The 12,927-nt window shown below is 40.1% G+C and overlaps 1 protein-coding gene across 1 annotated transcript in view; it reads left to right on the forward strand.

Moving 5' to 3' along the window:
- Nucleotides 1–12,696, forward strand: part of LOC110836281 (secretin receptor) — a 108,007-nt gene extending 95,311 nt beyond the window's left edge. The window contains exons 6-12 of the mRNA XM_022077344.2: nt 534–693; nt 2,096–2,255; nt 3,180–3,310; nt 4,125–4,210; nt 6,883–7,027; nt 8,034–8,297; nt 10,021–12,696. Coding sequence (XP_021933036.1) covers nt 534–693; nt 2,096–2,255; nt 3,180–3,310; nt 4,125–4,210; nt 6,883–7,027; nt 8,034–8,297; nt 10,021–10,125 — 1,051 coding nt within the window. The 3' untranslated portion in view covers nt 10,126–12,696. The remainder of the gene's footprint in view (nt 1–533; nt 694–2,095; nt 2,256–3,179; nt 3,311–4,124; nt 4,211–6,882; nt 7,028–8,033; nt 8,298–10,020) is intronic.
- The last annotated feature ends 231 nt before the right edge of the window (nt 12,697–12,927 follow it).

Below are 12,927 nucleotides of genomic sequence, written 5' to 3' on the forward strand. Positions count from 1 at the left end.
TTAAATATGTTTACATCTTTTTTGGGACATCTTGTATTTGTGAATGTAAGAGGAAAAGAGTAAAAATAAAGCCAGAAAACTGAACAAGTGTGAAAAATCAGTCTTGCAACTGACAGTGACGACTGAAAGCACAATTCAAGAGGCAAAATGTTTCCCGGGTCACATTGACGACTTCGCTACACGCGCATTAACCGTGTGTTCTCGATACCACGTGCTCCCGACCGCGCGTTACTCCTAGCCTGGGATTTTACGAGGCCGCAATGTATTAATCAGTAGACACCGAACAACATTAAAGCAGAAATTATACTTACGTCAATGATTTTGTTGGTAAATTTTTCACGCGGTCTCCCTCAGTGACAAGGAAGATGTCCATCTGATATTCCATTTCGTCCTACGCACTGCTCAATATCTCTGGTGTACCCGTGTTTCTGTCCCGCCATCTTGTTCACCCAACCAGTTGATCCGTAACTCCCAAAGAAAGAAATCGAACTCTTCGTCGCACGGTGAATGATGACTGACGAACTCGCCCACAGGAAACTGCGCTGTCCCCGCAACATGCTGCATCTTCACCTGTTCGTGTCCTTCATAATGCGCGCCTTCATGGCTCTCCTGAAGGACGTTCTGTTCGTCGGGGGAGTCGGCTTGCGTATGGACGTCGTAGAAAAGAACGGCTCGTCGTATTTCTATGACCAGGTGAGTGAGAAAACTGTGACATGGTCCCTTGTGAATGTTCAGGAATTGAAGTGCATTCGGCAGCTGTGCCGTGGCACGGTCTTTCCGCTATACGCGAGTCAACACCGGTCAAAGGACCACTTGGCATTTTCGACATTCACGTGAGAGGCAGATGTTCTAGAGTCCCTTTGTGTAGGACGTGGACGATTTTCCACAAGAGCAACGAATGCCCATGTGAATTTTATCAAAATTTCCTAGGTGTCGTCAGAAATAATTCCGGAGAAAGTTTCTTGGGTTAAATTTCCTCACAGATACAATGTCGGTGAAGATGCTGATTACTTCAGAGGTTTCAAAGTTATCGCCAGACTTATATATATTTACCATTTAAACAATCACTTTCGCTTTTATCCTGTAATATTTTACATCTCACAAAGTGGCTAATGGCACCTGATAGTCTATAAATAGGGCCTGTGATACGTAGGGCCTAGGGCCTACATAAAGTTGTCTGTTCCGATATTTTATATTCTTTTTCGTACTTTTTAAATGTTTCAGATGTTTTTAGCAGGAAATTTCTGGCCCTTCATTAAACCCCAAACGTTCATAACCGCGCTCACAAGATGTAGTCACCTGTCCGTATCGTCAGTCAGATAAACCCATCCATCACGATTTTCTTAAGATCCATTTTAATATTTTCCTCTCATGCACACCAATACCTTCGAGTGGTCAGTTCCCCTCAGGCTCTCCAGTGCGTTCTACACGATTTGCCAACGTCGTCCTTCTCGATTTTATCATCCAAAAAAATATTTTTAGTAAAAAATATTAAGCTCCTCATTGCGCAGTTAGCCGTCTCCTGTCTCATCCCTCTTAGGTCCTCCAACACTTATTATCAGGATCCACGTTTCGCACCGTTTCAAGTAGCCTGTAGTGTTGATTTTCAGTCTGCTGTTTTCAAAAGACCTGACATTCCAATTTTCCAGTCTCATGCCCGCTTCCCGTTGCTCGGATCTATCCAAGGAATCCTTTCAAAGTCCGTGTCCTGTGTAACATTTCGTAACATACTAATCCTCTAGACCAGGGGTTCTCAATCTTTTCCCCTGCCCGTGTCACTAATTTTAGTCTAACACATTAAATGTACCACTAACCAAATGCGTTCAGGGAAAACTTATTTATGTTAATATTATCTTGACTTTATAACTTATTTTTGCGTACCATAGGTTGAGAAACGCTCCTGTAGAGTGAAGAGCTGTTACCCCACCCTCCACCTTCCACCCTCCACCCCCTTTCGGCTGTCCAAGGCTGCTTATTTACTAAACATACACAGTTACCCTCCACACGAAAAGAGATATTGATAACAAAATTTGATTGGGAAATAATGTTGGAGGTTCCTATCAAAATTGCTCTCACTCACTGAGCTACGTTACAGGACAATTTGCTGTGCAAGACAGTGACGACTGTATGGCAATATTGCATCATGGCCAACTACTCCTGGATCCTTATGGAGGGACTGTACCTCCATAATCTCATCTTCCTGGCTCTGTTCTCCGACACCAGCGCCATCAATTTGTACGTCCTGCTCGGCTGGGGTAAGTATTAATTGTAGCATCCGCACTTCAGGTGTTAAAATTCGCGGTTAAAATGTAAGTAGATGTTATTTGCAATCATTTGACACACGTTGTAGATGTGACAAAGATGTAAGGACAGATTTAGTAATAATTAATTTGTATATTATGTCCTAAATTCTTATTGCTGTGCCGAAATATGTTAAGTCATGAAATAAGTTGAAATTTAAGTGGCCTGAACTATATAATACATTAATGGATTGAATTGTAGTTACACGTTCATTAATTTCTTACAAAATCCCGTTGCTATCAACCCTTCGAGCGCCAAAACCCGGAACACCAATATCGACTAGTAGACAGAAATGTTCCAGTCTGTTAAAAATTGACTCGAGCGACGCTAAGCGTTTAGTTTTTGTACTTTGTATTCGGGAAATTCAGGATATTTAGCCTGTTTCTGCAGGCAAATTATACTTTGATACCGTAAATTACACTGTGACTGTTTCCTTTTGTACTATTTCCGATTTATTATTCATTAGATTCTCCTATTATGTGACTTTGTGTACGCTTACTATCAATGAAGGGACTCAGTCTGCCTTATGTAAAAATGTATCCCATTAAAAGAAGCAGGAATATATTTTATTTTACATTTTAATTCCAAATTATCTTATCTTCCGATACCATTACTTATTTCCGAATTAATTTAATTTCAATTATTTACCACTGAAATACGCTGACTGTCTTAGATGAATAGCAATTTAAAACTTAATAAACAAATGTGAGTGATTTCGACATTAGTGTGTCATTGTAAATCTCCTGTTTGAAACCTACGTCTTCATCTTATAAAACTCGTAGATTAAGTTTTGTGGGTGTAGAAACACTAGTCTTATTGCTGATCTTGGTTTTAAAACATTCCCCCTATATGAGCTGTAATACGTGAATTTTCTTCAGGGCTTCCAGCTCTGTTTGTGCTTCCGTGGGTAGTGGGACGGATCTTCTTGGAGGACACGCTTTGTTGGACCACTAACACAAGCAAGCTACTATTCCTCCTCATCCGAGGGCCCACGACCTTTTCCATACTTGTGAGTACTTCTGTCGTAGTTTATACAGCAAATGTGTGTTTTTTCATGAGAATTAATTAAGAGGCCTTGAAGTGGAATGTGCATCGACATATGGTTACAGAACAAAGTTCCTCAGGTTATAATGTGGTGAGGAGAGAAACATGGAAGTTTGAAGTGTTAATCGTAGTGGTGCTCTGATGGCGAACTTTTGTGGACTTCATTGGTCCATGTTAAGTCAAGTGTAAAGCCTCAACTCTGGAATATTGTGATATTGTGATGATTGAAGGGAAATATTACGTGCATCAAGGTGATGATCGTGGAACTTTGGTGAAATGATGGTAGGCTGAAATGAACAAAAGTATGTTTTCCCTATGTTTGAAAATTTTGCAGTTTTCTGACCGAGTCTCATATTTGTAGTATGTGACAATGTTACGACTACCACTCATTGAAATTATGGAACATCAGAATTAGAGTTCTGACTCGATGCAAGGAAAAAACATCAAGAAATGGCTGCAGAATTGTCAGCTTAGTGACCAATGATACTCAGTCGCTGTACCATTTATTATTCCACAGGAGGGAGGATGATGCACGTCCATAACTGAGATCTTGAAGAGACTCTTAAACACAGAAGGCTTGTCTGTACCCAACTTCAGTCTGTTTTGTTTTAATCAAAAGCTATTAAGGATGACAGCAGTTCTGAGCTTTTACAAATGCTGTATGTGCTAAAAGTTTTCTTTGCAACCCGCAGTACACCCAACTGTAAAGCTGTGAGAGTGTGGGATAATTAAGCCTGAGTGTCGAAGCACTTTTGAGCACAGTTGTTCTTGCATTGCAGCTGAACTTCATTCTGTTCGTGAACATTGTCCGCGTGCTGCTCCTCAAGCTCAGAGCGTCCGTGTGTGATGAAACCAGAACGTACAGGTGAGATCAGCAAAGAAACCAGAGTCTGTTTGCTGTGCGCCTCTTATGTTGCATTTTACAGCCAAGCCATCGGCGTCACTTACTCAGTCGCTGTCACCAGAAATTGCATGGATTCCTGAAAAGCTTTTCTACTTTGCCTGATACGAGGTGCGATCGGAAAGTTTCAAGACTGTGTCAATAGACGGCGAACCGGATGTAGTACGAGCTTCTGCCGCTAGGGGGTGCGGCCTACATTCATAGTGAATCAGTGTGCCAGCCGGCATCATTGAATTAGCATTTGTTTCTTAGTTACGGGCGTTTTGGTAGTGCATTACACCGACCCTCCTGCGATTTCGGAATGGCGTGTGCATCAAATTTTGCCAAAGACTCGCCAAAACGGCTACGGAAACCTATGAAATGCTAAAGCAAGCATTTGGGGAGTCCGCAAACTTTTGTGTGGCATTCACGTTTTAAAAATGGCCGGCCGAACCTCTGTCGATGATGACGATCGTTCTGGACGACCATCTTCGAGCACAACGCCCGAAAATGTTACGAAGATCGACGTCGTACCATCAACGACTTGTGCGACATTGTTGGGATAGGCTATGGGACCTGTCAGCTGATTCTAAAGGAAGAACTCCACATGCGACGCATCCTGTCTGAGGACCAGAAGCAGAATCGACTTGACTTCTCGTTTGTCAGGAGCTCAAAGATCTTGCAAGAACCGACCCCAACTTCCTTTCTAAGCTCCGTGTGACTTCTTCCTCTTCCCAAAGATGAAAATTCAGCTAAAGGGAAGGAGATTTGAGACGATAGAAGAGATTCAGGCAGAATCGCAGATGGTGCTTGACAGGCTGACAAAGAAAGATTTCCAGGGATGCTTCCAGGCTTGGCAGCGGCGCTGGGATCGTTGTGTTTACTCCCAGGGGAACGACGTCGAGGGTGATGGATGAATTTAATACCTGAGATAAGTGTACGGGTTTTTATAGGCGCAGTCTAGAAACTTTCCGATCGCACCTTTTATATTTGCAAAAACTTTGGGACTTAAATTGGGTTAACAGCGAATACATGGATTCAAATGCCTGGTACTTTAAAGGTTAATTCAAGTAACACAAAAATCCATTTACGCAACTTCTTTGATTTAATTTTACGCATTTATTGGTTTCATCCATTTTGTGTTTTGATCCAAGAAGGATCTTTAGGTGGATTTACAAAAGTGATTCTGTTGACTGAGAGAACTGTGTGTTTATTAAAAGTACACTAGAATTAGCGAAATCATTTTAGAGGTTATTGTACAAACATTCTGTTGTGTATGAGTGGATTTTGAGTAACATTTTAGTATTTTTATGCTAAACCTTTATTATTTGTTAAATTTGATTAATGTTTCAAATTGTACTTATCTGTATGATTTGTAGTTTATTGTTCAGTCCACAACCTGCAGTCAATCTGGCTAAATTTTGGATTTAACCTGTTTAAATGTGTTTTAGCCTCACGATCATTGTTTAGTTTTAAAGACAAGTTGCGGTATAAGTTACTTTATCGAAAGGAAGTTACCACCACAAAGTGTCGAGAAAATATCTCATTTAGGAAATCACCGACAAATGCAGATTACTAGAAGAAATGTTTATTGCCCACTATGATGCTGAAACCACTTCTAACTGCATCTCCTGGTTTCTGGGCATACACTGCATCATTTACGATGCCCCACATTAAAGAATCACATGGGGTGAAGTCTGGTAACCTCGGTGGCCATTCGACCATTGCATGTAGGAAATGTTGCATTCAAAACACACAAACATCACATCCATAATGTGGTGGAGCACCAAACTATTGCCATAACAGGAGTTGAAAATGCATATCTTTTGTCATTTGAGAGGCAACATCGTGATCCACAACATCCACAAAATCTGCTGCTGTAACAGTACCGTCAAAAAATATATTGGGCTGCAGTAATGTGTAGACAAATAAGAGCCCAGGTCAAAACTCCTGGTACATTCAGTTCATGTTGCATCACGTGATGATTCTTATCATTCATTTAAGTGTCAGTTGAAGCGTGTGTTTATCTTAAAAGTGGCCGCTTCTGTCCAAACTTTGTTGTCAACAAAATTCAGATTACCTAATGAATTATTTGAATCCACTCGCAAAACTCAATCCTCCTATGAGGACCATCTTCATTTGGCGCTTGTAGCGACAGAGACTTGACAGGTTTCTGTATCAGTTCTTTTAAAATTCCCCTTAATACTTCATCTGACAAAGCACGTCCTTGACCTGTGTGCCTAGTTGATTTTGTAGGACTACACAAATTCTTGAGCAACAGTTTGCAACATTTTCTTCCAATGTCACTGATTTTGGCTTCTGACTTTACAGCATCAACATCACTTCCCTTTTCTCCTTGGAATTTTTATCTAGGTTGTGGATTTCTTGCCTGCTTGGTAGACGGACACTGGACAACTTTTCTGTGGAAGGTTAATTGCGATACACATCACGGCATAGCATATTTATGTTATTCTTAGTAAAGTTACTTATGCTCCTTCCTCTGTATTATGTACCAGTTCCTGTATTGTGCAATTTCTAACTTACGATCAATGCAGTACCCCAGAAGATGACCTGAATAGGTCAAAACTAGTCACATTGTAAAAGATTATTGAAAAAAATGTTGCATTTAGATTTTTATTTTTATTTTCCCCTGGAAGGCGGTGGGCAAAGTCTACACTAGTGCTGGTCCCTCTGTTTGGAGTACACTACACGGTGTTCCTGGGGATGAGCTACAGTATCGGCGTGCATCCAGGTGTTGAGATAGCCTGGCTGTTCTGTGACCAGCTGTTTGCTTCGTTCCAGGTCAGCACACACGCACATGACAAACTTTTATATGGGTCATCCTGATGACCCATAAATTGCACAGACTTAGTGCAGCCAAATATCAGATTCAACAACAGGAATGGGATAGCAGGGGACTAATGTTCAGATACTAATATTGTCAGTTACAAGAAGATTAAAGTTAAGTTTGTCCCACTATACGCCATGTAGGCGTTTGGGGTGAGAGGAGGTATAGATCCTCTCTTCCTTGACCTCGGCACTAGATGGGGGTGAGTGGTCAGCATCACGCCACGGCCGGCTTTACCCCCGGGAAAGGACCCCGGTACCAATTGCAGAGGAGGCTGGGTGGGCCCCAGAGCCGGTCTGGACGCAGAGGCTAGAGGAAAAATCCTCTGCCCCCGTCGGGGATCGAACCCCGGTCGTCCAGCCCGTAGCTAGTCACTATACTGACTGAGCTATCCCGGCCCATATACTAATATACTAATATTGTCAGTTACAAGAAGATTATGCTAACTGAAATAAAGTAAATATTTACAAATAGCAGCAAAGATGATTGGCTGCCAGCTGCTTCAGTACTGATGCTACTCAGATCTGACAAATTTTGCGCCTCGCATAGACTCATGACTTGCTACTTCCGTTTTGTACTTGTTAGTTGTAACTCAAACCTTGCCCCCCCCCCCCTGGTGACCTAATTATGAGAGTCTTCTACACTTATTTCTGCTAATTTGCATCATAAACAGTTATTTGATGTAATTTCTTGATTTCGTAATATTACTGTGTTGTGAGGCTCTACCTTATGATTCAGTAGACATCAAACTATATCAGAATCTTATGCTGTGCTCCATTCTGTAACGAGTTTGTCTGTTCCGTTGTCAGACAATTGTTGTTACCTTGTGGTTCTGGTACCTGACACACTCATCCATGCAGATCTGAGGAGTGCTCTCAACTGTTACGAATAGTGCCATAACAAGAGAGTGGAAATAGTGATGTTTATGTACTATCAGGAGCGTTCTAATGTGCTTTCCAGGGTTTCTTCGTTGCCATCCTGTACTGCTTCCTGAATGGTGAGGTCCAAGCTGAGCTTAAACGCCAGTGGTTACATTCCGGTAACTTGCGAGGTGTTTGCTGCAGGCCACTGCGGCCTGGACGCTGTTACTCCACCACTGACTGCTCATCCGTCAGCATGGGTCCTGCCAGCGCCAGTGGTAGGAAGCTGCGTCAGAGTGGCAAACGCCTCTCTACGTCCTTTGTAGGCATCAACCCCAATTCACGTGACACCAGTGCCCCTAATGTAAGTGATGAAGTTCAAGCTTGACGGCTGTCTTCTGGGCTGTTCCGCCATGTATTATAGTAGAAGTTTATCTGCATTTCAGGAGACAGCCATCTTCGTACTCATCGCCATGAAAACCTCAAATCCTGTTGAGTACAAGCTTGTTAATCAGTCATGTTGCCTGCGTGAGAAGTAGATGAATGTAATTCTGAATCTATCAGTGAACTTATTTTCCTCTCTTAAGAAAGTATTGATTTTGTCAGTAACAGAAATTGTGGGCTTAAACTTATAAAATCCGTGATAGGATCATCCTGTCTTGAAACTGTGACATTTCTCAACCAGAGACCACCAGATGTGTATATCTGTTGATGTAGCCCTATGCAATTTCTTTCATTTTAATAATTTACACATAATTTCATAAATGTTTCATTTTGTAACCAGACTATAAATCTGAAATGTAGGATTTCATCCTTTTTTTAGTAGAGGTTTCAAAAGATGAATGGTCATTTGTACCTGTAATTGAAATTAGAAGTTATGTTTCTATGCATGACATCTCTCCCTTGTCTAGGTATTAAAGCGATCATGTAACATAGTCTTTCTAAGTAAAATAACCTCCATGGAGCAGTGTCCTTGAAGCTCAGCTAGTCAATAAATCTCCTACCTTTCATAGAACCTGAAAGTTCATTACCATGATCACAAAAGCCTGCCAGTGGTGCCTATCCTAAGACAAGTAAATCCAATCAAAAACTAATTTCGCTGATATCCATTTCGACAGTCCGCGTCCTTCTCAACACACTTAGTACAGTGGTCCACAAGCTTGTCACAAGCCACACATGAAACAACTTTTCAGTTCTTGCTCACTGGCGAAATGGTGGCTTCTCGAAGTGTCTTTCCATGGCCCAAACAGGGGCAGTGCATCTCAAAAAGCGTTACCTTCATTACGATAGCGGTTCAATTGGCTTTCGCAGATTGTCGACCTGTTGCACTTTTTCTCTTCTACGAGTTGTTTTGTAACCCATTTTGCATAAAATTTATGAAACGGTCTTGAATTATTTCATGAGTATGACTGATGCGCCACTTCATCGATAGTCATCATTCAAATATCAAGAAACATGGCACTAACTCCAGTGTCTTCCTCTGTAGTGGGTGTGGAAGGGTGTCCAGATCGTACTTCATCGGTGACACTTGTGCGACCGTTTGTGAACATGGTTATTCCATTCGCACTCACTTCGCTGCAATGAAGCACTGTTTCCATATTGTGATGAAAGTCTGCGATGAATTTTTGCCCCCTGGTACAGCTTAAACTCGCAGGAATGTTATCACTGCATGCTCCTCTCCTTTGGTGCATAGCGAACGCACAGCGGCCATCTTAACTCTACTACAACGACACGACAACTGGCCGGTCAAGGTCGGAACTATTTCACATTAAAGTAGTGTGTTCGTGCTTCAACGTATGTGCAAAATAAGCAGGGCAGCCAACACAGGAAGCTGTAAAATAAATCATTTCGGAAAGTTTCTGGCTTACCCTCGTACATTTACAGCAGATAAGATCTAGTACAGAAAATAAAGAAATTGAAATACAGGTACAGTTGAATGCGCTTAGTAAATTGCACAGACACCTTTAGGTTAGGTCTACTGTTCACCTTCAAAATTACTTGTTGATAATTTATAATTTCTGCTGTATGCTCATTTTATATGAATTATGGTTCCGTTCCTGAAATGTTTAATATGTTTTGATTTGTAGGCTTCCGAAGCAACAGCTGCCCTGGGATTCAATAGCAGGTGGTCACCATTAGAATGTAAGCTGCCTGAGTGCCACATTGAGATGGGAAACATCAACACCCATTAAAAATCAACGCACAGACTGATTGAATTCCACTGCCATGGCTTCAGTTGGCAAGTGAAATTGTTTCTTTTGTAGTAATATTTCGTGTTATATTTCAGGCTACTGAATTAGTCACAGATTTGTAGAGTGTCCCTTTCAGGTGTCTGCAGCGCAAAGTTTACTTACTTTTATTAGCTAAACCCATTCCATGTGACTTGAAACTAATGTCGCCAGTTGGATCATGCAGTAAAGTGGTTAGTGTTTTTTAGTTGCATTCCAGGATAGAATTTCAGTCACACCTTTTTATTGAATTTCTCAGTCTCTTTCCATTGAATGTAATTTCCTCACTGTCCTTTCTTGTACCGAGTTCAAAATCCTAAGTCGGCACAAAATAAATTCTAAAGTTGATACAGTGTCATCAAATAAACTACAAAGTTAATTACACACATTTCTGAAAATACTCACATTATCAATAAGAAGTAGGTTACCACATATGAATATTGAATTTTCCAGTCCTCTTTCTGCTGGAGAGATTTCAATGTGTCCAAAGTTCGTCTTTTCTTATATAATTTTTTTTCCATATATTAACTGTGTACATAATTTGAAAAATAAAGTTCCAAGCACACATGTTTCTTATCTTATAAATATATGATGAAAACAGGTAAAGATAAAATAATATTCCGTTCTTAAATTTAGAATGGGCAAATCATAAAAATTTAAGCTTTCAATTTCTGACTATTTCTTTGTTTGTGGACTCATGTGTCTATTGGAATAGCCATATATATAGTTCCATGTATTCGTTAAAGGATGGAAGAATGTTTATGTTCATGTTGCTAAAGAGTGTTATGCCGTGTTGGCTGGAGAGGAAAGAATTCAAGTTTCTGTCATTAATGTGGTATTGAATTCTTCATTGAACATTGAACATTGAACGCTCTTCTATGATCAAATGTAAGAATTGTTTAGTCAGTGTTTATGTTATGTGGATTTGATTCTCAGTTTCCTGACAAGTATTTTGTATGAGGATTTCTGTCTTCTGGGTTGTTGCGCTGTGTAGTCTGGTAGAAGTTTACCAACGTTTCAGAGGTCATACTGCCTCCATCATCAGAGTATAAAGATTTCTGTCTTCTGGGTTGTTGCGCTGTGTAGTATGACCTCCGAACCGTCGGAAATCTTCTACCAGACTACACGGCGCAACAACCCAGAAGACAGAAATCTTCATACTCTGATGATGGAGGCAGTATGACCTCTTAAACGTTGGTTAACATCGACCAGACTACACAGTGCAATAACCCAGAAGACGGAAATCTTCATACTCACCGCTGTGAAAACCTAAAATCCTACAAGTATTTTGTAGTTTTTCTGAGGTCCTGTAAATGTTTGGTGAGCCCCTTAAAACCAGTCCCTTCCGCATCCTTCTGAGTATCCTTATATTTAAGTGTGAAATTTAGTGCTCATCATTAAAGAAAAAGATACTTGATATAGTGAATTAAAAATAAAAAACCCAGCAGAATTTTTCAAAAAGCTTCATGATGGAGTGTGAAGTGTTGGGTGCAGTTTAATAATTATAACTTGCAAGCATGAACAGGTTTTTTTTGTGGCTCTCGATTTCACGAAGGCTGTTAAGAATTCATCTCCAAGTCAGGGGAAATCTAATATATTTATCGTTGCGACAATGAAGAGAAAGTCAGTAGTCAAGGAGTTAAAAAGCGGGAACAACAGGGCCTTTCAATCTTAGTATGATCTTGTGGGTTACGAGTCTAAGGAAAGTCTTTCTAGCTGCAGATGTTATACATAACATGCATTAAAGTCACTCCATGATTTAAGAACAATATTTTTTTTTAAAAAAAAATTTAATCCATGTCCGAAAATGGGAATTGTTGTCATCATGTTACATTGTCAAACATCTGTGATGATTAAACTCGCAATTTTTTTTTTTTTTGTAAATATTAACGTTCTCTTGACAAAGTTCAAATACAAAGATGTGAGTTTATAGAAACCATTCTGTGGGCATGAAAGACCTGTTTATCTCATAATAGTGTATGAACCAAACATATATCAGTGTTGCTAGTAATTTTATTGTGAAACGCAATTTAATATTCATAAATCAGAAACAAGGTTTTGTAAATAAATTTATCTGTTATACTTATATTGTGCTGATTTTTTTTTTTAGTCTCTTAGGGAAATGTACATACACTGGTTTTTTTGTCAGCATATATTATGTGTGTAGGAGCTGGGATAGCTCAGTCAGTATAGTGACTAGCTATGGGCTGGATGACTGGGGTTCAATCCCTGATGATGGCAGAGGGTTTTTACTCTGCGTCCAGACCGGCTCTAGAGCCCACCCAGCCTCCTATCCGCTGGGTGCCGGGGTCAAGAATGAGTAGGAGCAATACCTCCTCTCCCCCCAAGCGCCTACATGGCGTTTAGTGGGACAAAATTTACTTTATGTGTGTACTATCCTGTAAGTGTAATAATTTTGATGGAAGTCCATACTTTGCTGGTTTAATCCATTTGTCTGGATATTTGTGATCGCGGGAATAAAAGTATAATTTTAAGAAATGTGTGTTATATAAATATATCTTATTTGTAAGTAGATCATGTGTCTTTTTCCTATATTCATTCAGTCCATATCATGCAACTGCAACTATAAATATATATATATATGTACACAGTTATTCACTGGGCGTATGCTATCATGAATTGGCAATTTTATATTTCATACATTTGAAATTCTGTTAATGTCATCTTTTCTCACTATAGGAAAATAACGGTTTTCCTTATACATATCAAAGGCGCACAGTACACACTTATACCTGTGTGTACATA

Source organism: Zootermopsis nevadensis, unplaced genomic scaffold (genome assembly GCF_977971745.1).
Source record: "Zootermopsis nevadensis isolate Lab colony 2312 unplaced genomic scaffold, Znev_1.0 Znev_ptg000028l, whole genome shotgun sequence".
In the NCBI taxonomy this organism is placed as follows: Eukaryota; Metazoa; Arthropoda; class Insecta; order Blattodea; family Termopsidae; genus Zootermopsis; species Zootermopsis nevadensis.